We start from the raw sequence: 27,423 nt of genomic DNA, 5'->3' as shown, positions 1-27,423 counted from the left end.
GCAATTTGTACCAATGCCATAGTCCATCTATTTTTTACTTTCTTTTTATTAACTCTTTGTGTCTTTCACACATGCATCTCCGTTCCATCTCCCAATCCCTTCGTAACCATTGTCTGCCCTTGCAACCTCCCCCAACCCAAATAAAATAAGGTAAAACTTAAGAGAAAAAAAAAAAGAAAAAGAGAGAGAAAACAAAGGAAAACTCGATCTCATCATGGAAGCTGTAGTGTGACACAGTGAGTTTGCCATTTGCAAGTTTTCATTACAGAGTCATTAGTCTTGTTCGAGACCTCTAGTTTTTGCTACGCTGTTGATGCTGGGCCCTCATTCAAACTCCTCTTGGTTATTCTGTTGTTGCCGTGTATTGTGGAGATCCTGCAGCTTTGGGTCCTCAGGACCAGTCCCTTCATGTGCTCCAGTAGATCACAGATGGAGTGGATGTTGGGGTAGGCCAATACATAACTGCTGTTCTGAGTCTGGATGGTTGCAGGTTTGGTCAGCCCATCAGGTCTTCCTTTTTCTCACCTGGGTAAGCTCCCCTGCATTGCCCTGGTTAACTCACTCTGCAGTGATGAACCGAGGGTGGGGCCAGTTCATCTGCTTTCCTGTTCTCAAGGTCGGCTCTCCTACTCTACACCTTTAGACCAGTTCTACTGTGCTGTCTAGGCGAGGCATAGAGGCCACTCTCTGCAGTGTTGCAGCTGAAAAGGGGCAGGGACAGCTCTCCCACTCTTGGAATCTCAGGGCCAGCTCTCCCTTTGATGGGGTGATCTCTCCCCCACCCATGCTGCCACATGATAGATGTGATAGGGACAGCTCTCCTATGCTCACACACCCACCAAGGGTTCTGGCTCACCATAGTCCATCTTTAAGCCTGCAACCCCAAGTCTATCTTTCTCTCATACACCCTCACCCCCTAGACACAGACACACATAGACACCTACACACACACACAGTTTAGTATGTATATGCAAAATTTGAAAAAAAAAAAAACCCAGTCCTTCTCTTAGGTATAAGGCTTGGAAATAGACCTTTCATAATCAGTACCTGATAAAACCAAGAAGTAAAACTGTCTGGCTCTGATTATTGATCAAAGCAAAGAGATTCATATCTTTGACCCTGGGGGGAGACTCAATTCTAAGCTACTCAGAAGATCCTTAGACAATGTCTGCCCATTGGCTTTCTGAACAAAGAACAAAGATATGCCAATGTTCCCAACCTTAGGAGTTAAGCCCAGTGGCCCCATCACCTGGACAGAGGAACTGTCTGCCCTGGGGACTATGACGCAAAGACGAGACACAGAATTCTTAACTTTGGGCTGCTCCATACGCTCTTGTGCTCTTCCCGCTCTCGGCGTTGAGAGCACCCCCGTTCTTAATAAGCTGCACCTATTCTCTATGATGCACTTTGGATGTCTTCTCTAGATTCTTTCCATAGAGACTGTGATGATCACAAAGCAGAGCAAGATCTCAGTACCATTTCCCACTCACCCCAAGGAAACATCTTTATGGCCCACCTCCTTGTTCTTCCTAAAGACAGTTGGTTTTATTTGTGTTGATACAACCAAAATTTACAAAAGCAACTACATCACCCATTACAGTGTTCTGCTATTATCTATTAAAATAGTTTCTTTTGAGGAACTACCCTGTTATTTAATTTCACAGAAGTTAATTTGGACAGCACAGCATCAATGAGACTGATATTTTTTTTAAAATTGGTCAGATTCAAAGTCTATTTTTGAAGCACTCTTAGAATCATTAGCAGATTAATGAGAGCAAGGAAGAGGATAGGTAGGAAGGAGGTTTTGGTGGGGCATAAAGCAGGGAGAAGGAAGGTAGGAAGGAGACTGTGGTGGGGGCACCAAGGCCACCTGTAATACTGTAAGGTATTTGGTTAGAAAAGATGGATTTGCTATTTTCCTTTTTTGATTCTTTGTTCTTTATTACCTCCTCTTCCTCTTCCTCCTCCTCCTCCATCCTTTCTTTACCTTCCTTGATTCTTTTCTGGAAAATGGGGGAAAAACTGGAAAAGGGACAGGTATTCAGAAGCTCACTGATGGCTTCGTTATTTGAAACACATCACTGTGAAAGCTCTCACAGTTTGGCTATCTTACTTTGAGATCCAGAAAAGAATCTAGACTGTCTTTATTCATCTGTCACATGACAGCATGGGTAGGAAAGAGACGCCCTCCCACTCCCATCAAGGCCTGAGGCAGGTGGGAGGGCTGGCCTTGAGGTCATAAGAGCGGGAGAGCTGACTTTGTCCCCCACCAGTTGCAACACTGGGAAGAACAGGCCCCCACACCCCTTCATTACTGTTGGTGGTGTAGGTGAGCCAGCTCCAAAGTTTGAGCATGAGAGAGCTGTCTTCATTATTCATCTTTCAAGTGGCAGCATGTGCTGTGGGAGCACATTCTGCCTCCTTCAGCCAATAACCTTTAAGATAGCTGCCCACGTGGGCTTGGTCTCCTATACTGCACAGCAGTAACCGTGCGCCCACTCTCGTGCATCCAGTTCCCATTTCCAGCTGCTAGATTCTGTTCCTGTTCACGTGTAGAACTGCTGTCTAGGACAGTGATCTGTAAGTTTTCGCTTAAATAAATAACCCTTTTATTGTTCATAATTCTGAACTGGTGTGGGATTGTTTTGTGACTTCCGTCGTCATCTGGCGCCCAAATGTTTGGTTTTAGAACCCCCAGGCTCTACTGCCCACTGCCCAGCTTGGAGTGTGCCCGGCTAGGCAAGAGCCCTCCCTCAGCTGGCTGCAGCCTCTGCACGGAGCCAGCAGTTCATTTGGATATAAAATTCTTGTGAAGCAGCGGCTTTTCTTGCTGCAGATCAGCATGGTTCTTTAAATTATCTCATTACTCACCTCAGAGCGGCTTCCAGTCCCCGTGTGCTAGCCCCACTGTCTGTGTGCCACCACACGCACACTGCATGGAAATTCAGATTGGATACAGGCTTTCCTGGGTACCTGCTATTATCATGCTATCCCTGTGCTCCTGCGGCTGCTGACTGATCAGGGCCTCCGTGGTACACACAGTTTGTGATTTATATTAATAACTATTTTTTTATCTAAGCATATCTTTCAGCATTTCACACTAAAATCAGATTCATACCAGTCACATGACTCCAAGTACGTCACTGGGCGCAGCTGGGTTAGTTTTGTAGGTAGCCTGTGACACCTACTAGCAGTAACGGTTATTGCACCTAATCCAGCTAATTAAACCACAGGTAAGATTTAATAGCCTAAATATAGATCATAAGTTTAAAAGGGCAATATGTCAGACACCTAACCGTCCAAGGTTTCAATAGCCTCTTTACTTACACCATGTGTAAGGTTTTACAAGACTTATATGATGTCCCTCTACATCACTATTTTTAATTCTGGGGATTTGTCTTGTCCTCAATATTTTTTTCTTAAAAATATGGGCTGGCAATAGGGCTAAGAATGAGGCATTTTTAGGAATGGTACAGTCTTTACAGACTGATACCACACTTCTAAAGAAAGAGCTTGAAAATCTGAAGAAGAATAATACCACTTTAACGAACAAAACTCAGTTTTTTTAAGCCTATAAGAGAAAAAAATTAACATAAAAATTTAAGGTTCCATGGTGCCAAAGTGCTAACTAAGATGTGACTGCTGAATTCTCAGCCCTCAATGAGGCATCTACATCTCATGCTCCAAGACTCAGTAACATCACAGAAGGGAAGCAGGGGCCAGAGGACAGTGAGGAGCACTATTAAATGCTGTCTTCTGTATATGACTTGTCTGTAACAGTTATGAACACACAACAGCTATGGCTGCCTACTTTAAACAAGTATGCAAAAAGATAAAATAAATGGGCACAGTATTGAGAATAGTTAAAAAGAACAGACCTGCCCCCACCCATTGTAGCCCCATTAGCCACTCATCAGACAAGGCTCCTGCAGACAGACCACTCCACTACCACTGGCCATCAAAACTTGTAATCTACAAATCCCACTCTGCCTCACAAACCCACCCATCCCCCAGGACCTCAGCCCATTCTCAACACAGATGGGATCTGTACCAGTTGGACCAAGAAGTGAGTGACTAGTCTCATAGCTGGGCAACCCAGTTTCTAGGTTCTAGGTCCCAGGACAAAGCAAACAAATCAAAACAAAAACCCCACAAAGCGCAAGTTTTTAAGGTTGCTATACAGAGTTACACTTCTATGTGGAATGACAGAATTAGAACACAGGTACTCTGAACACAGTCTTAAATGGTTACCATTAGAGATATTTCCTTATTATGTTTTGATGAAGCACAGCATTATAGTTAAACTGATGTACAATTAAAGGCTCATTCCTAGGCTGGAGACTCCGACATATATTTTTCTCCAAGCTGGAGAAGAACTTTCTGTCATCTTCTGTCAGTGACAGAGGAATGGGGTTGTGGGGTTGTGGAGACTTGGCAGAGCTGAGACAAGTGGCTCAGGGGCAGAGCACCTCCTCAGCATGCACAAGGCCTTGGCTTCCATCTGTGGCACCACAAAACAGGAAGTGCGGGTTAGCAGAGGTCTTACCTCACCTCGTGAGGAGTCATTGTCTTTGGAAATATGGGAAGACATGAATTGCTATTGTCTTGTAAACAGACAAGTAACTGGATCAAGGAAAAGAACCCATACTGGTTTGTATTTAGAAGTGTAGAATATTAAAATAGAAAGACCACATGTAAGCGCCAATGCTCACTTACCAGGCCAAGGTTACCTGATATGGCCATAAGGAATGAAACAAGGCCTAGACTGGAGGGGCCCTGTGGCAAGACAGAGGCTATGACAATTTTGTTGAGAACAATCAAACTTTTTATGCAGAATATAATCATAATTGCCAGGATCAATACAGTTGTAGTTGCTGGGAAAAATGAAGTTTGGAAGCTATACAGGGTATGCAAAATTAATGTCTAAGACCTACAGTCCTGTCAAGCTTCCATGTGTCCTTGACTACTAAGGAAACATACAGAGAAACACGAAGTAGTTTGAATGCTTCACTATTTGGGGGAGTGCATCAGTAGCTCAGGAACTGAAAGGCACAATGTATTGCAGGAGCCATGGACTCTAATCTAAAAAACCTATAATAAATGCTTCTCAGGGCAGCTAGGACAAGGTAACTCCATGGTTTCCTACAACCAAAGACAGAAAAAAAACTGTAAATGATACTACGGACTTCAGGCATTTGAGCTACATCAGTCATGGGGCACTGTGCAGATATGGGTGAGGCGTTAGGAGGGGGGCCCACAGACTGTCATTGGCTTTGAACACTTCATAGGGTTAAAATATGGATAAACTGCATCAGGAAAAGAACAGTCACAGAATCTATAGATGAGAGCAACATGTTTGAAAACATCATAAAATGAGAGAGTGCAAGCTTCTCGGTCTAGGAAAACTCCAATACGAATGGGAGAGTGACACAGAAGAGGAAATGAGACAGTGACAGCTCGAGGGACAAAGCATATCGTAAAGCCATTATATACAAACCTGAGTGTAATTCCTATAACCCAGTAGCCATATTTGGGTTGATATTGTATATCCTGCTTAACAATAGAATTTTTTATGACTTTGAAGTCCTTTTCATTCACTGCAGGAAGCTGGGGTCGAGCACATCTTCCATCATTTATTCCCAGGAGCCAGGCATCACATCCAGACACGTCTACTTCCCAGTAATGTTTCCCTGAGTGGATAGCTGGATACCCTAGGACACCCCAATCATAGGACTCAGAAACTTTAAAAATTCTTCTACAACCACTTCTATGTTGTATTTGTCTTTGGGCCACATTAATGACAATGTTTTCATTGTTGAGTTGAGGCAGGGTCACGTGAACTGCAGAAAAATGAGACATATAAATTAAGAGTCACATGAGAAACAAGGTACTGCCTTATTTGTGATTTAAGTAGCAGAGGCCTGAGAAAAAAGTGAAAGGGAATTTGGCAGAGCCATTTTTAAAGTCAAGGAAAGGCAGATTGTTGTGCATATTGGGAGCAGTAACATAAAACATAAGTATTAGTAGAGAAATAAACTATAAAAAATATTAAGACAAGAGAGGCTGATGGTGTTATTTCTCCTTACCCCAGTGGCGCTGGGCTTCCCGGAGCTCTGAAATGATGAAAATGCACAGCATTAAATGCAAGCAAGGGAATCAGAACATTAAGGTCAATGTGCTCTGCAGAGTGGGGGAAGGGCTGGAAACTGTGATATAGGACGGGATGAATGATGATGTCCATTAAATATGATGGCATCACTGGACACACTTTCTATTCTTCTCAGATTCTGTACCCATGATCAGAGACATCACTCTCTGTCCAGAGAGTGCAGCCCCAGCCACCCGTAGAGTCCCCCAGGTAACCACAGAACGTAGCTGCTCTCACCTTGAAACATTTGCAGCATGCCTTTCAGATCCGGAGCTCGGAAGATCCTCCTCTGACTTCTCAAGATGATTTCGGGCTGTTTCAGTCTTAAGTTCTGACTCCTAGGGACAAAAAATTGACCTCCACATCTCAGACAGTGTGACCTCTGACCACCATGGACTCCCTATCACTCCCTATCATTGTAACCAAAGAGGTCCTGGATCTCTCCTGAGAATTCTGAGCAGGGAAAGAGAGGGTAGATACTAACTCTGCAGACGTGAGAGACAGACTCATGACCCCTCCCACTTACTTGCTATGTGATGTTGGGAAAGTCTTACTTATCTGGAACAGAGCTCCTCACTTGTACAGTCAAAAACTTTCTTCCCCACTCTCACATCTTCCCTCCTGGAACTCTTAAGAAATGATGAATTAGCCAATCTTAAAACAAATCAAACTAAGGTACCTAAAATGCGTAGGCCAGGCAGGGGCCAAAAGCCTTTAATCCCTGCCAAACCAAATCCAAGAACACATCAAAAAAAAAAATCATTCACCAAGTTCAAGTTGGTTTCAGTCCAGGGATACAGGGCTGATTCAACATATGAAAACCTGTCAATGTAATCCACCACATAATTAAACTGAAAGAAAAAAACATGTGATCATCGCATTCAATGCTGAAAAATCCTTCAACAAATTCTAACACCCCTTCATGATAAAGGTCTTAGATAGATCATGGATACAAGAAATTTGTCTAAATATAATGAAAGCAATATATAGCAAACCAATAGACAACGTCAAACTAAATGGAGAGAAAGTCAAAGGGATCCCACAAAAATCTGAAACAAGACAAGGGTGTCTACTCTCGCCATATCTATTCAACATAGTGCTCGAAGTTCTAACTAGAGCAATAAGACAACAAAAGAAGATCCGGGGATAAAACTGGAAAGGAAGAAGTCAAACTTTCACTATTTGAAGATGATATGATAATTTACATAAGTGACCCAAAAAATTCTACCAGGGGACTTCAACTGATAAATACCTTCAGTAATGTGGAAGGATACAAGATCAACTCAGAAAAATTAGTAGCCCTCCTAATTAAAGATGATAAACAGGCTGAGAAAGAAATCAGAAAAACACCACCCTTCACAATAACCACAAAAAAAATGAAATTATTGTTCTTTAAAAAGATAATAGGTTGGGATGCCTCAAGCAGCCTGTGAGCCAGGCAAAGGCTGCCAGATCAGTGCAGGTTCCCCGGGCAAGCAGCAGAGTCAGGCGGCTGGATGCAGTGGACAGCAGAGTAAATGGACATAAGGCTATACATAAAGCTAAACATTTATTACTTAAAGAAGAGGGAGACATTTATTACTTAAAAAGAGGGAGACAGAGAGACATGGAGACAGACATAGAGAGAGACACAGAGACACATGTACACACACCAAGAGACAAAAACAAGAGAGAGGGGAAGATGGCGACGAGGGAGGACAGAAGTGGCTGGGGAGTGGGCGTGGTTAGCTCTTAAAGGGACCACAAAGGAATAACAGAAATATCTTGGGATAACACTAACCAAAGAAGTGAAAGACCTGTATGAGAAAAACATTAAGTCAATGAAGAAATAAATTGAAGAAGATATCAGAAAATGGAAAGATCTCCCATGCTCTTAGAAAGGTAGGATCAACAAAATAAAATGGCCATCTTACCAAAAGCAATCTACAGATTCAATGCAATCCCCATCAAAATCCCAACACAATTCTTTACAGACCTGGAAAAAAGCAAAACTCAACATCATATGGAAAAAAAAAAAACAAACCAGGATAGCCTAAGCAACCCTGTAAAATAAAGAAACTTCCAGACATCAAGATCTACTTTAGAACTATAGTAATGAAAACAGCTTGGTATTGGCATAAAATCAGACAGATTGACCAATAAATCAAATCAAAGACCTGGATATTAATCCACACACCTATGAACACCTGATTTTTGACAAAGAATCTAAAATTATACAATAGAAAAAAACTTCAACAACTGGATGTTGACGTGTAGAAGAATTAAGAATTCAAATAGATCCATATCTACCATCATACACAAAACTCAAGTCCAAATGGATCAAAGACTTCAACATATAGCCAGCAACACTGAACCAACTTCATAGAAAAGAAAGTGGGAAGTAGTCTTGAACACATGGGCACAGGAGACCACCTCCTAAATACAGTACCAGCAGCACAGACACTGAGATCAATAATCAATAAATTGGACCTCTTGATACTGAAACGCTTCTGTAAGACAAAGGACACAGTCAGTAAGACAAAATTGCAGCCTGCAGAACAAGAAAAAAATATTCACCAATCCCACATCAGACAGAGGACTGATTTCTAAAATATATAAAGGACTCAAAGAACTAGAATCAAAATACCAAATAATCCAATTAAAAGTAGGGTACAGATCTAAACAAAGAATTCTCAACAAAAGAATCTCAAATGGATAAAGGACATTTAAGGAATTGCTTAACATCCTTAGTCATCAGATAACTGCAAATCAAAACGACTCTGAAATACCATATTATACCTGTCAGAATGGCTAAGATAAAAAACACCAAAGATAGCTTATGCTGGAGAGGATGCTTATGCTGGTGGCAAATGTGATCATCTGCTGTGGAAATCAGTATGGTGATTTCTCAGGAAATTGGGAATCAATGTAGCTTAAGACACGGGAATACCATTTTTGGGCATTTACCCAATGGAAGAACACTCATATCACAAGGACATTTGCTCAACTGTGTTCATAACATTATTAGTAATAGCCAAAACCCATAAACAACCTAGATGCCTCATCTAAAGAATGGATTTTTTTTAAAAAAAAAATGTGGTTCATTTACACAATGGAGTACCAGCCAGGGAGAAAAAACAATGACATCTTGAAATTTTCAGGCAAATGGATGGAACTAGAGAAAAACCAACCTGACTGAGGTAATCCAGACCCAGAAAGACAAACACGGTATGTACTCATTCATATGTGGACACTAGATATAAAGCAAAGGATAACAAACCTATAGTCCAGGACCCCAGAGAAGCTAGATAACAAGGAGAACCCCTATGAGAGACAAACAAGGATCTCCATTGGAAGGGGAAATAGATGGGATCTCCTGAGAGAATTGGGAGTGGAAGGGGAGAAAAGGGGAGCAGAAGGTGAAGGGGTTAAAAAAGGGGGAGGGGAAGAGAACATGAGGGAATGGGATGGTCGAGATGGAGGAAAGACAGAGAGGGAGAACAAGGAAACAGATATTTTCATTGAGCAAGCCATTATGGTGCTAGCAAGAAACCTGGCACTAGGAAAATTCCCTAAGAAATAGTGGAGAGGGTGCCTAAACTGGGCCTTCCCCTGTAATCAGACTGATGACTACCTTAGTTGTCATCATAGAACCTTCATCCAGCAACTGATGAAAGCAAATGTGGAAATCTATAGTTAAGGACAGGGCCAAGCTCCAGAGTCCAGTTGAAGAAAGGGAGGAGTGATAATATGAAATAGGTGATCTGAGCTAATGGGAGCTCACTGACTCTGGACTGACAGTGGGGTAACCTGCATAGAATCAAACTAGGCCCTCTGAATGTGGTGACAGTTCTGTGACATAGGCAGTCTGTAAGGTCACTAGCAGTGAGACCAGGATGTATCCCTACTGCATGAACTGGATTTTTGAAGCCCATTCTCTTTGGAGGGATACCTTGTTCAATCTAGGTATAGGGGAAATGGGCTTGGTCCTGCCTCAAAGTGATATGCCAAACATTGTTGACTCCCCAATAAAAGTCTCTGAGGAGTGGTTGGGGGTTGGGGTTGGAGAAGGTGGGCAGAACAGGAGAACGGAGAAGGGGAGGGAGTAGAAATTTATATGTAAGATGAGAAAAGATTGTTTATAAAAGTAAATAAATAAAAACAAAAACAAAAGAAAAATGTAAGTACAACCACAAAGGACCTCCGGATCTCTTCTAGCCCCATGAGAAATACACAGATCCACAGGAATTTTTCCCATTATACAATTCTGTGAGCACTGCAGACAAGGAAGACATACCCTATCTAGGATGAATCTGTGAATCAAGTACCTGTGAGCTGCAGACAGAGTCAGATACAAGGACAGAGCACGGACAGAATGATGGAAACACAAGGAGTCTGAAAGCTCCTGTGGCTCCATTTGCCTCTTCCCACTGCTGAGCCTAACTCTGTGACTCCCCTTACCCAGACCCCTAAAAGAATCAAATCTGTCCCCAGTAGTTACAAAACAGTCAGAGCCTGTCTTTCCCTGCGTCTTCCTCCTTCTTACTGGAACTTCGGAATAAAACTTTGTCTATATTCCCCCCATTTATTCTAGTTGAATACTAAATAATTCTCACCACACAATAGGGCTATTATTCCATGTCAGCACAAACATACCTCATTAGGACACAATTCACACCCTAGAGAGAATGGAGAAAACACAGTCAAATAACATATTCTGCATGTTCTTGCAAATCCTGGTCACACTCTCACTGATTGTAGAAACATATTCAGAGAATCAAATCTGTCACCCACGGTTCTCTAAGACATGATATAAATAGGATTCGTGACTCTTTACTTGACTTACATGTAAGCTAAGACTATTTTCTGTCCCATACTACAAGGCTTTGGAAAGCAAAGGTGAATAAATGGTAGTTTACAAGCTTACATAGGTTTTGCTGTATGTACAACTAAACACGCAAACACATGGCTCTATCCATGCTCCATGTCAGTTCTCCATCACCTTACTTACAACTGATAATGTGAGAAGCTGATTCCTAAATTATTTGAGTCATTTAGACACAATTCAATATGTTAGTAATGAAGAAGCCACAAGGACTAGAACCATAGATTGTCAGATACTTAAAACCAACTAACCATATCTCTCTTTCTCTTTTTCCTTTCTCTGTAATTGTTCTGGCAGGAAAAGAAGTTAATCTAAAGAGACATATGCATCAAGTTGAAAAACTGTTGAAACAATGATCATCCCCCAAAATGGGAATTTCTCCAGGATTCTCACACTGGAGAAGAAAAACAGTTCAGAGTGAGAACTGGTCACCAAAAGAGATTTCAAGCACTTTTAATTACTTACCAGACCAGATTAAAGTATGAATCTGTAACCCAGATAATGTTGGGAGAAAGACCACACTTTGACAAGGAAAGCTCATTTTTGTATATCCTTGGCTCTCTATTTAAATTTTGATATTACTTTGAGAAAATGAAGATGGACAAAGGGGTTTTTTTTAAAAAAACTTTTGTCCATCTATCAAATGCAGTTACACTAATAAATATCGTTTTCATCTTTCCAACACAATTTTTGCTCTTTTACACGAACAGATATCAAGACCTGACCTACCAGGTCCACTTTGATATGTTAAGTTGTCACCTCAGTTAGTCATATAACATGGGTTTGAGACCTAATATTATGCAAATATTCTCTCATGTTTGGATTTCAAATAATATTGGTAGATTTAAGTAAAGTTACAATCTTTGAGAAATGTGACCATTCATCTAACAACTAGCAATTACCAAGGGCCCCTTGCCTGTAGTTGAAGTTCCTGTGAAAGTCCATAGTGGAACTTGGTGTGGTTTAGGCTTGCACAGGTCTTAGGTTTGGTGTCATAACCAATCCTAGTTCATATGTGTTGCTGCTAAGCTGTGCCCAGAAGACACTGTTTTCCTGGTAGACCTTCATCATATCTGCCTCCTACATTCCTTCTGCCCCTTCTTCTGCAGTGACTCCTGGATCTTTGAATTAGAGGCGGGATATATATATATATATATATATATATATATATATATATATATATATTCCATTTAAAGCTGGAAAATCTGTAGTCTCTTCCTCTTTCCACATTGGCCAGTTATGGGTTTCACAATGTAACCCTGATGCCTGAAACTCACTATATAGTCCAGGCTGGCCTTGAATCCATGAAGCTTCATTTGTTTCTGCATTCTAACTGCTGGGATTAAAGGTGTGAGCCAGCATACCTGGATGTAGGTTGGGAAGTTTTTATTTCATTTTCATTGATGTGTACTCCTCATGTTTTGTTTCTGTGTATGAGAAACCCTCAAGTCCTGGGATCCCAGGCAGTAGATGCTTGGCTGCACATGGATTTATTTTGTATAACATAAACCGAAAAAGAAGATTTCATAGAAAAAAGAATTCTGGGGAGAACTTATCATTCTAGTTATAGATAAATTCTGATACTAAAACCTGTTCTCATAGAGACATGTGTATGTTCATGTCAACTGAGTCATTATCATGGGAGATAAAATAGAGTTAACTGGAGAGCTAATCAACAGATACATGGATTAAAATGATATAATAAGCATATATGTTAAAATATTAGGTCTTCAAAGCAAGAAGTATTGTCATTTGTTATAACTTTATAAACTCAGAAAACTTATGTTATACTAAATCATCTGGGCACAGGAGAAAACAACACTAAGTGAAATTATTATACATATCATGTACAAAAATTAACAGGAACTTTAAAGTTCCAGCCTTTAAGACTTCCTTTCAGGTTTCAATTAAAAATGACATGATCAGCTAATGGTGGGCTAAAATTCTGAGGGTTAAGAAAAACCTACTCACAAGTACCGTCTAGCCATGTTTCTTCTTCTCTCAATCCTTATTCTTCCTTGTTCTGTCTTGCTCTACCTTGTTCTTTCATGTTCTGTCTTGTTCTCCCCATTGCAAGTATTTTCAGTCATATTTATCCTTAAAACCAGCAATTCCCCAGCCATAGAAGGTTCCACACACACGTGCACGTGCACGCACACGAGCCTGTCAGCACAAAGGTGGATAGTGCACACTGGTGAACTTTTTAATGGAGAAAGTTAGTTAAGAAAGGAATTAAATAATCAGGGAATTCTGGAGGGGAAGGTCAGTGTGCTACACTATGTTGTTAGATGATCAGTAAAAAGCTAAAATGTTTATTTTCAGTGCTCTGCTTTTTTCCTCTCCCAGCATGTATAGAATCAGGTGACCAAGCAGCAATGTAAACAGTAAGAAAGAAGTCATGGCTCTTGATCAGATAGCACATACACCAGAAGCTGTGGTTTCCATGGGTTTCGGCCTGAATTCTGCTCTAGGCAGTAAAAACAAAGAGACCCAGGCCTCTATTTCATCAGTTCCTGAGTATGCTGTTATTAGCTGTTCTAGTCATGGGGTAAAACCAGACCAGAAGCTTGGGTAAGTAGTAACTCTATGTCCTTGGATATCTGTGAATACCTTAAATAGAATGGTCTTTCCTTGGACATTAAGCACTGACCAACAGCCTTCTGATAAAGATAATTGCAGAAAAACAGATCTTTGCATTTGCCTAGGGGAGAGGAACAAGGCCTGATAGTAAGAAACTGTTTTCACATATAGCTCAAAGGCATAGAAAACAGTTCTGAACTGTGAAAATTAATTCCCAATATGCAACAGAAAGGGAGTTACCTATGGGAAAAGTCTATAGCAAAGGGAAGCCACTTTATTTACAGAGCAATAATGCCAAAATTTCCGTGATTCTTAGTTTAGCCTTTATCAAAGCCCTTGGTTCTGATAAGTCGCTTGTGAAAACATGGCTGCATAATTACCATATAATGCTGTGGTTTGTAGTAAAAAAAAATAATCTCACAAAAGTAAAGATTATAATTTGGGTTATGAGAGGCTGGAGGCAGAGAAAAGTGGGCAGATTCTTTGGTCAAGTGATACAATTTCAGGCTTGTAGAGTGTGGTGTCTGTAGTTGGTATCTATGTGAACTAACTTAGTTTAGTCATATATACATAATTCCATCTAATATAGGTGATAAATGAGTGTCCTCAATAATAATTAAACCAATGCAATGGAAACCAGTAAACTAAAGGAGTATGATAACTTCCTAGAACTACTAAGGTCTATAAGATTGGCAATTGAGGTGAAAGAACCAAATTCCTACAGAGATATTCATCACCAGACAAAGACTTTGGCTTAAAGTATTTTAAAAAAAATGATAGAGATAAAATGCAATACAAATTTTGTACGTGTACAGATAGAGAAGACACCTTTTATCTCAGCAACTCGAAGACAGAGGAGGGAAACTCTCTGAGATCTTAGTTGGCATCTCCCCTCCCACTGACCATACCTCTGAATCAGAGGCAGTGGGGGTAAAACTCTCCAAACTAATATTAAATTCAGGTGAAATGACTGTTGAATATGCTTCACACATGCTCACATTGCAGTAGGATAGTAACTACCCATGATGGAACAGATCTTTCCAACGTTCTGCTACTATACTTTTCTTGATAAACTAAGACAAGCAATTTCCCCTGGCCATCCAGGCATGTGATGATTTCCCCAGCTTCTGAAACTGGTTTAGGAAAGAGTTCAGAGAGAGCCCAGAGAGCCCTACTGTCCTCACCAGGGAGGTCACAGCAGCACAGAGGGAGGGAAAGTACTTCCAGGTGTCCTGACTCTCAGATGCCAACCTCCTGCAGTCTTACCTGCAGCATCTCTACGGTTGAGCACTGCAACCCATGCTCCAGATCTGAGATGAGGTCTCTCACTGACTCCCTCTGCTTCTCCAGTTCATTTTCATATTCTTCCAGTCTTTTGACAATGTTTTCCTTTTTTTGCATCAGCTTCTGCAGCATATTCTCCTTCAAATACAGGGATATTTTCATTTCTCTAAACCCCTTGTGGACATTTTCTACATCCGTCTGTATTTTTTCCTTCAGGGATAAAAATAATAGAGAGTTATTCAGACTGTCCTAATGGGACTGAGAGACAGAAATCCACTGTTCTGGTGGGGAGTTCTCACAGGAACTGAGCTTGGGAAGGGAAGGCAGTAATAAAGAAGCATCTGTCTCCTTTCAGAGTCTGTTCATACATTCCAAAACAAAGATCTTAGGACACCTTTACCAAGGCTACCTGAGGCAAAGTGAGTACCTGGGTGTGGCTCAGTTTTCACACAGCTACTTGCAATACTCCTCATTCTACCTCTGAATCCCTGAAAGAAGCTAACCCCAAGAATAGAGCTGTGACTGTTCCCAAGCTTTTTCCCAATGGTCACAGTTCCAGAAAGCATCACAGGAGGAGCCCCAGGATGCAGTGCCATTCTCACCAGGCCCCTGCCATGGTGTCAGCTCCTCACGCAGCCAGGCTCAGCTGTGATGCCCTCTCTGTGCAGCCCCAGCTCCAAGGGAACAGGCAGAGAGGACTAATCAAGGTCTCTTGTCCCCATCAGCCTCCAGGGAATGAAGAGCCAGGGAGCTTCTTGTCCAGGTCCCTCCCAGTCATCAGGCTAACTCCCTTAGAAGGTAGGGTCCCCACTTGCCTCCCAGGAAGTTCTCTTCTTTTGAAGGTCATATTTCCACAGGTCACAACTTTTCTCATTAGCCATCTGTATCACCAGGGCATCCTGGAGCATCTCCTGTGGGAGAGGAAGTATAGCAGAGTCAAGGTGTGAGCTTAGTAGGATGGCTGCTCCTAGCCAAAGGCCAAGAAACCCTTCTGAGAAAACAGTGAACCTTATGCACATGTGTGTAATATTCAGTTTCCAGCTCAATCCACTCTTGCATTTACACACACACACAGCCCCATACAGACAGATACCGAAATCTCTCTTAGTCAGTCATCCCACCAAGACACCTGTCACTTTGATTCTGGCATCAGAAAACTGGGGTAATTTTGTTAGCTCTCCTGGTCTTTCACATAAATATATACATATACACATGCCCTGCAATTGACACACCTGCATATTCCTTTTCTTTTTAAAAAACAAAACGAAACAAAACAAACAACAACAACAACAACAACAAAGACCTGGATCTTACTATCTTACTATATAGCCCTGGCTGGCCTGGAATTTCTGTCTACACCACTATATCCTCAAACTCATCTGTTGGCAGACTCCTGGTATTGAGCCATGCCCCACCATACTTGTCACATGCACATTCTTTTGTCATTTTCCCCCTTTTTTTGCATTTTTTTCTTATGTTGTCACAGGCTGCCCTACATTGGGCTGCCATATGTTGGGAGCCACATTTTTGAGGTGACTTTTGCTGGGTTTCTAGCCATAACCAGTTCCTACGTTCCAGGGTTTGAGCATGAGGATTAGAAATGTTAGACAGGAGGAACAGAGATAAGAAAGAATCACAGAGACACAGGATAATAATGGGAGGGCAACTCAGCCTCCTGCATACTGAGTTGGGAGTTCTGAGTTCTCTGAGTTTCCCCCCAGTTTAACTTTCCATACGTATTTGTGTCCCAATACAACAGGGGGAGAAGGGAAAAGACTGCTTTAACATGATAAAAATGACAACTAGAACAGTTGCTTGCATCAATACTTTGAGACATCAAGTCATTAATTACGAAGAAAGCATTCTGTTGTTTAGGCAGTGAACCCACCTTATCCAAGTATAATAAAGGCAACCTCTCCCTAGGTCAAACCTCCTAATTCAAAAGAAGGAGCAAAAGTATGCTTGAATTCTCTGACCTTTGGTCAGGGTGGAATGCATCTCCCTGTATGGGCCATCTTAATGTCCAAAACCCCAAGTAACCACACCCTAGGTCAGGGTGGGCAGCCACAGTTGTCAACAGCTTTGAATAAACTCAAACTCTCTGACCTTCAGATGAGGTGGAATAGGTTCACATTTTTGGACCTCTACATGTTTTTCTTCATTGAAAATAGATTTTTTTAATGCAATACATTGTGATTACAGATTCCCCTGCCCCTACTCCTCCCACTTCCTCTTCACCTCCCCTCCCATTCAGATCCACACCCTTTATGTCTCCTGTTACAAAACAAAAAAGTTGTTTCTCAACCTCTACAGATTAACCCAAACATAACAAATGTTATGAAACATTTCACTCAAATTCACACACAAGGCTTTACTTTACATACCAATACAGCCCAGACTTATCATTATGAGAGAAAGAACCCTCAAATGTGGGTGTAGTTCATTTTGTGTGGTCATCCATCTCCTACTGGGCATGGGACCTTTCCTTAAGAATGGTTTATTTCCCCAGTGAGACTCCCTTGGAGAAAAGTAAGTTTACAGTAGCTATCAACTGGAGATTGCTTCTGGGTTAGGGGTGGGTCATGTGCCCACTTCTCCCAGCTCTAGAATCCCATCTGGTACAGATGCTTGCAGGCTCTGTGCATGTTGTAACAGTCTCCATGAGTTTACATGCGCGCTCAAAAACAAACAACAGAAAACAAAGTCCCAACACGGAACTTGCCTCTGTGCATCTCACTAGGGAATTCTTTCCCCTTTTCCCAGATGTTTCAGCTGCCACACGCACATTCTTATCACTGCTGCACATCATTCATCAACTAGCCCCATGGTTGGAAGTCACGGGACTGGATTTTAGATAGTAGAAATGAATCTGGCATAAACAACATAAGAAGGTAAGTATGAAATGAATTAGCAGTTCTGCGCTTGGCGTTCCTTGGTCATCAACTCAACTTTACAGGAACAGTTCCAAATTTATTTTTCTATCCTAGTATTGTAGTCCAGGCAGATGCTCATGCAAGTAAGTGGAATAAACCATCATGTCCTTCAAGGACTCTAAAGGTAGGAAAGGATGGAATGATGCAACAGCCCCAGAGTCTATGATGTCCAGGTAATTGACCTGTCACACCAAGTGGAGACTTCCCATCTGTTACTGTCTGCTGCTCTGTGTCCCACATCCTCCTACTTCCTACCTTGTACTTATTGGCCACCTCTTCAATGAGAGCTGTTTGGTGACCACGGTGCTCCTGAGATCTCTCACAAAGCCAGCAGATGGCCACCATATCCTTCTCACAGAAGAGCTGGAGTTTCTCTCCATGTTCTGCACAGACATCCACCTTCTGCTCCTCCTCTGAGCTGGTCTTGAACTCCTTGAGCCTCTCCACGATGTTAGCCATATGCCAATTAGGCCTCAGATTCCCAAACACGTAACTATCTCGGCAGACAGGGCAGATGCTCTCCCTTTTTTCGGCTTTGCTGGACTCATAGTTCAGTGTGATGCAGGCTCTGCAGAAGCTGTGACCACAATCTGCACTCACAGGCTCCACCATGAGGTCCAGACAGATAGGACAGGTCACCTCCTCCTTGATCATCCCCAGGACTGATGAGGTCATTGTTGCTGTGATGCTGAGTCTGTCTGGCTGTACTCCTGACACTTCTGCTCAGGTACCTGAGTGACTGGGATAATGAGAAATGGGACAAGTGAGAAAGGGAAACTCAGCACTGAACCGTGAAGAGATCAATGAATGTCCTGGATGATAAGGGAAGAGAACAAAAGAGAGAAATACAGAGAGAAGTACAGAGACATGGAAAAGGAGCATGTTGTCATACTTTCAAGTCCTCTGCTATATTTCATCCCAAATGACAAATTTCAGATGCAGGATTGTTATTTCCTTTCTCTGAAGACCAGGAAGATCATGTTTCCTTCCATCAGCCTTGGGTAACCAAACTTCTGTCCTTCCCTTTCTTTCCTAGGACAAAATCACATCTTCAGTGTTACATGCATCAAACTACTCTTGTCTCCTCCGCTGTACTTTCCTCATTCATCAGCACCAAACAGTGTGACCCTCTGATCCTCTCCTTACCAGTCTCTTACCAGAGAGCCTGGTGCCAACCTGGAGTGTACACAGTCCTGATACACATAGGGGATGATTTCTCTTATTGTTATTTAATAAATTTAATAAATGACAATATCTGTGTTTGTAACATGATTAAGAGAAGCCCTGCACTAGATGTATAGTGATGGCCACTTACAAGGTTCATTTTCTTCAATACCCAAAAAGGAGATGAATAGCAGCTCTTTAGATGCTATTTAGACCTCTTCCAGAGGTCCCTGTTCTACCCCATAGAGTTCACCAAAGGAAAAAGGTGATAGCCAGGACAGAATTGATAGCCAGAACATCGAGTATGTGGAATTATTCCTCCAAACACTGCAGATTCTAAGGAATCTTGTGTCTGTAAATTTTGAGAATTTATCCTGCTTGTTTTTCCTCAAATACGGTGGCTGCATCTTAAGCAACTGCTGTCATAATAGCACCTGCAACCCGGCAGCTACCAGCAGTCCAAAGGGCACAAGGGCTCAGGCTGTAGAAATCCAGTTCCTTAACAGGCTCTCTCAAGGCCAATAAGGTAAACTTCAACTATATCTCTACCCTCTATGACCTCTGGATTCAAAGGCTGAGGTGAATTCTGCTCGTTCAGAGAGTTTGAATAATTAATAGCTAGTGTAATGATCTGTTCTGTCTCTTTAAGAGACAAGCCACACTCACTCCCTCCCCTGTCCACTGTGTCAGGCTGATCTTTAGCTTCCAACCCCAGCTCCTTCCCTTTTCCCATCTCCCACTCAAAGAGGCAGCTCCTGCTTCTCCCCACTTCTCCCCTTCCCCCTTCTCTGTCTCCTCTGTCTCCTCTCTCTCTCTCTCTCTCTCTCTCTCTCTCTCTCTCTCTCTCTCTCTCCTCTTCTCCACTTCTCACTTCCCCCTCTATAAGCCACTGAATAAGTATCCAACCTTACTCTGCATGGCATGCCTATTCAGGTCTCTGTCTCTTGCCCCCCACCGCATGTCTCCCTGCCCTGGACCAGCCACCCCTCCGGAACCTGCAGCCATCCCTGCCTGGAACTGGCTGCTCTTAGGGCCCACTGACTGCTGCCACATGGCCCGCAGCCACTGTTTGGGGACCTGCATTGTTTCTGCTGCCTGCCACTGCCAAAGATCTGCAGCATTTTTATTAATACATTTCAGCTAACCCTTTCTTCTTGCTTGCTACTCACAAAAGCAGTGTGTCCTTCTGCTCCACCCACATTTTAGAGTCCTTGCTACATGAGGTCCCTCCCTACCACCTCCTGTCAGCAGTGTCTCAAACTCTTGATCTCAGGTTAATTTTATTTAATAAAAAGATGTAACAAGCCTTTACACTGCTAACAAAAGCAGTAGGGAAAAAAATCCAACACACTTTAAAGTAATATTCCACAACAGTATGGTCTAGAAATTTAACAAAGATGTTGGTGGGAGACTCCATATATGAAGGCCAGCAGGATATTGAGTTCAAAATCACATCAAAAATTATACTTCAAAGTAAACCAATTTCACCTGATAACATGTAGTATTAGTTCAGCAGGCAAAGTCAATGGATAACCCACAGTTCATCAGCAAATGAAAGATAAGGAACTCTTCCCATTCTTTGCTCGAATCTATATGATGACACACACCATTGTTTCAGGAATAAAAATCCTACAAATGTTTAGGTACAGACGTAAATTTCCTTATTTTAAAGCCATACATGAAAAGCACACTGCTAAGTAACAAATTTAGGACAATGGAAAGGAAACTTTTTTTTTAAAGTCATGCAGAAAACAATGGTGTTCATTGTTTTCATTTCTCGTAAACACAGAACAGGAGAAGTACCAGCAGTACTGGAAAAGAAATAAAACAAATACAAGACAGGGTTCCTTTGTGTACTATAGCCATTCAGGAACTTACTTTGTACACCAGGCTGGCCTAAAACTCTTAGAGATCCACCTCTCTGTCTCCTTAGTGTTTGGATTAGAGGCTTCTGCCACCACCACCCAGTCACGTTTGTTTTCCAGGTAAAAGAAAAGCCAGTGAATTCAGTAAAGATGCAGGATGTAATAGCCAGAATAGAAAAGTCACAAAGGGTGAAGAACCCAAAGGGAAATTAGCAATCTGAGCCTGTTGTGCTGACCTCTAAACCTAACTTCTTGGCAGGCGATGCCAGAGGATGGTAATCTCCACAGCTCAGCAGTGGTACACTTGCAGCACAGTAAAAGGGCTGGAGAGGTGGTTCAGTGGTTGAGCACCACCTGTTGTCACACAGACCCTGGGCTCCAGGCCCAGTGTAATAATTCTGAGAGAGAGAGAGAGAGAGAGAGAGAGAGAGAGAGAGAGAGAGAGAGAGACCTGCTTGCCTCTTCAGAAGAATAGAGGAAAGAAAATGGGAATGGGTGTAGCTTCTCTCTCTCTATTTCTTTCTCTCTCTTCCCAGCTTGTCTCTTAAAGTGACCTTCTGCAACTGCATACAGGCTACATAGTGATGTAACAGACATAGCACCCTGGACTGGCCAAGGTACTGCCTGAGTGTATCCTGTCAGGTGACTGGGGCCAGCATAATGCCTGAATCGTAACATCCAGACCTCACATGACTGCTCAATGCTACCTGTAACTCCAGTTCCAGTAGATCTTACACTCTCTTCTTGCCACTGACGGTGCTGCATCCAGATGCTGCAGAGATATACAGACAGGCAAAACACCCACAGATAAAAAATGAAAATAAATGAGTCAATAAACTTAATAAAAGAAAGACAGAGAACAATTATATTTATGAAACCATCAAAACTAAGGAAAAAATGAATGATTATGAAAATAATTACTGCAAGATGAAATACCTGCACACAAAAAGTATAGAAGTGCTGAAAGAAATCTAAGGTGATACAGTTACATACAAGAATGGATACCTGTATTCATGGATTTGAATATTGTTAAAATGTTTGTACTAGGGGCTAGACAGATGGTTCATGGGTTTTTAACACTGGTTGCTTTTCCAGAAACCTTGGTCCTATTCTCAGCACCTACAAGGTGAGTCACAACTGTTTGTAACTCCAGTTTCAAGGTATCTGACGCCATCTTCTGGCACCTGTGGGCACCAGACATTCAAGTAGTGCACAGACCTATAACCAGGTCAGACACCCATACACATAAAATGACATTAAAACAAAAAAATAAGTGAATCAATAAAATGTCATACAACCTAGGGCTGGAGAAAAGGCACTCATTGCACCTTGCAGAAGATCCTAGTTCAGTTCCTGGCACCCACATGAAGCAGCTCATAGGTGCCTGTAACTCCAGCTTCAAGGAACCCACCACCAGTTCTGATCACCTCAACCATCCTTTCAAACGCACATATACACAGGCAGACCCACAAATACATAACCCAAAACAAAATGAAACTTTGTTAGCTTATTGTTGTGGGGTTGTTGTTGTTGTTGTTGTTTCCAATAGTGTTTGATTTTTACCCTAGGTCTCTGGGTTGCCTAGCCTCTGGCTCTTGGTCACCCATGCAGTGTCAAATATGGGTTCCTTCCCCTGGTGTGGGCCTTAAGTCAAATCTGGTATTGGTTGGCTACTGCCACAAGTTCTGTTGCACCATTGCCCTAGCATATTTTACAGGTAGGACAGACTGTAGGTAAAGGCTTTGTGACTTGGTTGGTGTTTATATTTTTTTTTTGTAACCTGCAGAGGACCTTCCCACACCAGAGAGACAAGAATTGAGGGGTAAAGGCTCCATGTAGGCACCAGTTCAACTTCTTCAATGTTCAATTAATTCTGTGGTTGTTGTCCTAAGCAATGAGGTTCCACTGCCAGTTTCTAGAGGGCAACCCTTTGTATGAACAACAGCCTGGGTTGTTTGTGGATTTCCTTGTGAACCCAAGTTCCACTACTAGAAGCTTTGTTTGATAAGAGATTGCAAGTTGCAAGTTCATAATCACCATTAATAGACCTCATAAAGATTGCCTTAAGATACTTTAGGAAGCTTTTGTTGGAATCTTTAGCTCAGAGTGCCATTTCACACACTGATCTTACTTTTCCCATTCTAGAATACCCTCAGAGAGCCAAGCAGAGGCCCCTCCCTGGAACTACTGTCTTCAAACCTTGCCCCTTAGAAAGCCCAGCAAAGGTCAGCCCCTCCCCCAGGGTTGCTCAAGACCATGCCTATAGGCTACTTAAGACCTGGTCGACAGACCTACCCCATGTTGTTCCATCTGCCTCCCTGAGAGTCACCCAGCAGTTGCCTTTCCCTCTTTGTTAAACATGGACTTGTTAATTCAGCTTGATTAGCTTATTGCCTTGGTGGTAGAGAACACCCAATAACCAGGAATTCAATACTTAATAGTTTCCATTGACTAAGTTGCTATAACATCCTTCAAATGCTCCCCCATTCCAGAAAAATAAATCATTTTATTAAAGAGACACCAAGGAACAATAACTAGGTTTTCTATATTCAGACAATACAGCTACAGACAGGTTTCTTCTTTTGTGACTGGGGTATGTGATGGAGTGATGGATAAGGAAAACTCTATTTTGTGTAAACACCCTGTTATGGCTTTTGTGTCTTTAAGAGGCAAGCCACGCCCACTCCCAGTGGCCCCTCCCTGCCGACGTCATTTTAGATCACTTACTGTCCTCTCTTGGGGTGCGCACGCCCCCCCTTTCCCCTTCTTCTCTGTCTCTTTCTCCTCTCTCTCTCTCTCCCTCTCTCTGCCCCTCCCTTTTCCCCATTCTCCTCCATAACCCCCTGAATACATATTTAACCTCACTCTACATGTTGTGTCTATCCATTTCTCTGTCTTCTGTCCACCCACCATGTGTCTCCCTGCCTGGGACCCGCCACGATGTGCCACAAGCCAAGCCACTCTGGGGTGGGGAGGAGCGCCACAAGTTGTACTGCGAATCTAAAATCAATCATAAAATTGGTGCTTTGTGCGACTCGAATAGGTGCTCCTGCCCCAAACTCATCCCAGGGTCAGGACGCTGAACTGGGTTCTTTTTCCACTCCCACCACTGGCTTCAGTCGGTGAGTCACCCCCGTTCTGCTATGGTTGCTTTTGCTTCCCTTTACCAGAATCGTGTTTGGACTGACCCAGGGTCAGCCAGCCCGTGTTTTAGCACTGTACACGCCACATGCAGTGCATTCGACTGGAGGCCCAGGGTCTCCCAATTTCTTCATTTCTTTTTTCATTTCTTCTCTTTTCTATTTCTCCTCTCGTCATATATAACCGCCTCACCGATTTGCATCCCGCCTATATTTCTCTGGAAGATGTTCCGATACAGGCCTTGGGTGCCGCTGTTCTGCGGGTTTTCACAATTCTGGCTCTGAAAAACAATCACCCATGGCGGCTCCCCAGCTTTTAAAATTCAAGCCGTGGCATGGTGCAGTTTTGTTTTGTTTTGTTTTGTTTTGTTTTTTTGGTTCCAGCCTTTTGCCCCACTCTGCAGCTTCTGGTATGGCATGGTGGCTCAGCAACAGGGCAGATCACACCTTTAAGTCCCTCTCATTACACTTAAAATCCTTACAGCTCAAAAATTGTGACTTTTTTCATACAACATGTGGCTGCCGCCATTTTAACTGGGGTCAGGTGACTTTATGGCCATCTTGACTGAGGGCCAGGTTAGGTGACCAAATTCTGCCATCTTTACTGAGGTATAACCTGCCCAGTTCCCCACTGTTAACTTTATTACATGGGTGACCTTACTGCCATCTTGGCTGAGAGCCAGGTCAGGTGACCAAGCTCTCCCACTTTTACTTAAGTATACCCTGTCTTGTCACCCGGTTTTCACTAAAATCCCTTGCTAACTCTGTTACATGTGTTTTGCACAATGGCATGCCTTTGATAGGGTCCATCAAAAGCATCTGCCTTGCCCAATTCCTGTTCACTCTTTCTGTGTATAATAATTGTTCATTACATCTCATTTCAGACTACAAAATCATAAGTCTCATATTTTAAACTGGTATGTACTTTTAAGTCTCTTAAAAATATATTAAGCTATTCTCCACTATTGTCAGTTCTGTCATTAACCTTATATTACAAGCAGCTGTTTTCTTCCTTCTGCCTTTTTATGAGTGTAAATCTTACCTGTTAAGAGCCAGTACAGTCAAGCTCAGACCCAATCATCCAGACAGATTTTATACTGTAGTTATATGTGATAAACAGCCCTCAACTGATCAGAAATCTGGGGAATATGATATTTAACTATTTAATTATAAAAAGAAAAAAAAACTTTTCATAAAAAAAGAGACAGGTTGGCACCCAGAAGCAGCACTGTTTCCTCCAAGAAGACAGAAGACAAATGGACTCAGACTAATGTCCATCTGCAGTTCGCTTTGACTGCTGAGCACTGACCATAGGGCAAAACTGCCTTTCACCTAAACTAAAGACCTCCAGACGCGGACAGAATCACTGGAATCAACAGCCTAGCTGTCTTCCTACAGATTTCTTAGCCCACAGGGTCTTCTGGAGCCTGGCTGGCCTGGCTCTAAATAGCAAAGGTCAAGTGCAACCATCAGCGGCCACGGAGAACCCAAAAGAGTAGCTCTGGGAGCCAACCAAGTAAGTTCTCTGTCATTTTTCAATCAGTAACTCAAATAAAATCTTATCCTTCTCAACAATCTCTGACAGTTTGATAGCTGAGAGGTTTTTCCAGGTAACCTCACCAAACAAATTTCAAATCAAATTTCTCTCTTATGCTGCCTTCCATAGTCTTAAAAATACTTTTCATTGTACAAAAATATGCCACAGTCATTATGTGTCTAAATTTTCTGTTTTCACAAACCCAAGGAGTTCTTTTGAGTTCCAGGGAGCCAAATTTAAAAATCCACCTTAAACAGGTCAGATACCTCCCCCTCAATTCCCTGGTCCAAAAAAAATTTTTTTTCCTTAATTTAACTTTGTTCTTTGTTCTGCCAATACCTTAAACAGGATAAGAGACCTCAAACATTTCTGTGCCACAGACACCGGTTGAGAGCAAAGAGACCAGCTATGCCAGGATGTGGCCAGCACCCAGCCTTCTCAAGGTTCCCCCCCCAAAAAGCGACGCCCACAAATAAGCTGGAAGCAGTCTTGAGAATTCGCCGCCCCAATTCAGTCAAACTGTGGTGTCTAATCTCTTGCTTTTTATTATAATAAAGAGTGGGGAATGTTATGATTTTTGTCTCTTTTAGAGGCAAGCCACTCCCGGCGGCCCCTCCCTGCCACCGCCATCTTAGATCACTTACTGTCTTCTCTCGGTGTGCGCGAGAATCTAAAATCAATCATAAAACATCCATTCTATATCCCTAAAAGAGAAGCTCCTGGCTACTCCCACTCCTTGCTACCCTGCCCCAAATGGTAAAAGTCTATGAGATAAGTAACTGCTTCCTCTGGCTTCGGGAACCCACTTGCTGCCGTGTGAGAGAGCTCCTCACAGCTGAGCAGCACCAGCAGTTTCTCACTCAGCTCCACACTCCACACACATGAGATGATTGGCTGCTCACCTTGAAACACCCCTCCTCCAGCCTCGGGTGTGACAAGACTTTGATTTGTCCTGTAGGCTGTTGCTGGCCTTCTACCAGTAATTAATAAATTAATTTAATTAAATTTGAAGTAGAGTCTGTGGTCTTTTGTTGAAAAGTTTTCTTTGTCAAGGCCACACTTCCTTTTGGCTTCCCCTCATCCCCACAGCACTCAGCAAGGAGCCAGCAGATCCTCTTTCCTGGCTCTTCTCAGTTTCAAATTAAACTCACCAGAACAGAGTGTTTTCTTCCAAATTCTGTCCTCTAGATTGGCTCTCAGGCCTTCAGACACCAACCAAGAGATCCTGAATCTGTGGAGAGGAGCGAATGAAGGCCACGGTGTCCTGAGGACTTGGTCCCTAAGTCTGATGTCTGCTGAGCCAGAAGAGAAATGAAAGTTTAAGACTTTAAGGGCCAAAACTGAGAAAGAGAAACTGAATAACTACCAGTCAATGGGATGCTAGCACATTGTTTTCTTGTTCTACCATCAGAGGAAGTCAGTTCCCCTACGTCAGCTCTGCCTTCCACAAACTTAGGACACAGTGCCACAGGAAATTGTCAGGTTACTTGTTCAGGCTCCTGTTACAATCATCTAAAAATGTCTTGATCCTCTGGAAAGTTGCCCCTGATGGAAAGAAAACCTTCCCCATGGGCTCCTCTTGCACCTGAGCTCCTGGCTGGGTTTCTCCTTGCAGGGCAGGTGAGGCCCTAAGGGCAGGAAAGACAAGGTGAGGAAAGAGAACTGCAGTGTCTCTGGGGCTGGACTTGGGCACTTACAGGATGAGAGTAGGAGGAAGCTGCAGTTCAGGGCAGCTGCTCACAATCAAGATTCCCACCCAGCAGGACAGGATGGGAGGAGCCTCCTGCAGAGCCCTGCAGAGACACTTCCCACACTCACAGCAGTGAAACTAGCAAGCTGCAGGGGCTCTCCAGCTGCCCAGGGGTGTCCTGCAGATTAGGTGTTCTGTTGCTGTCCAGAGCAGGGCCT

General features: G+C 42.6%; 1 protein-coding gene across 6 annotated transcripts; it reads right to left on the bottom strand.

The window, feature by feature from the left end:
* Window positions 1–28: 28 nt before the first annotated feature.
* Window positions 29–27,194, bottom strand: LOC125397218 (tripartite motif-containing protein 30A-like). Of its 6 annotated transcripts, none has more exons than XM_087908628.1 (10): window positions 26,667–27,194; window positions 21,546–21,610; window positions 18,702–18,841; window positions 18,065–18,548; window positions 15,692–15,787; window positions 14,859–15,086; window positions 10,784–10,806; window positions 6,386–6,486; window positions 6,087–6,113; window positions 29–5,840 (listed from the first exon to the last, which is right to left on the bottom strand). In XM_087908628.1, the coding sequence occupies exons 4-10, from the start codon at window positions 18,482–18,484 to the stop codon at window positions 5,242–5,244; spliced, it is 1,494 nt and encodes a 497-aa protein (XP_087764754.1). In that variant the 5' UTR covers window positions 18,485–18,548; window positions 18,702–18,841; window positions 21,546–21,610; window positions 26,667–27,194; the 3' UTR covers window positions 29–5,241. The 6 variants fall into 6 exon arrangements, with proteins under 6 accessions (XP_087764754.1, XP_087764757.1, XP_087764753.1 ...); XM_087908631.1 differs by lacking the exon at window positions 21,546–21,610 and having other exon boundaries at window positions 29–5,142; window positions 5,498–5,840; XM_087908627.1 differs by lacking the exon at window positions 21,546–21,610.
* Window positions 27,195–27,423: the final 229 nt, after the last annotated feature.

The sequence above is a fragment of the Myodes glareolus genome, chromosome 7, assembly GCF_982192425.1.
Source record: "Myodes glareolus chromosome 7, mMyoGla1.1, whole genome shotgun sequence".
In the NCBI taxonomy this organism is placed as follows: Eukaryota; Metazoa; Chordata; class Mammalia; order Rodentia; family Cricetidae; genus Myodes; species Myodes glareolus.
The sequence above is the reverse complement of the archived record's forward strand: the minus strand, read 5'-3'. Positions and strand labels throughout refer to the sequence as shown.

Excerpts from the sequence above, each read along its gene's own strand:
- LOC125397218 (XM_087908628.1), bottom strand. The coding sequence starts at position 18,484 with ATGACCTCATCAGTCCTGGGGATGATCAAGGAGGAGGTGACCTGTCCT. Across the intron at positions 15,087-15,691 it reads AGAAGAGAACTTCCTGGGAG|GAAAAAATACAGACGGATGT; the intron begins GCAAGTGGGGAC and ends TTATCCCTGAAG. Across the intron at positions 6,487-10,783 it reads GTGAATTGTGTCCTAATGAG|GAGTCAGAACTTAAGACTGA; the intron begins GTATGTTTGTGC and ends TTTTGTCCCTAG.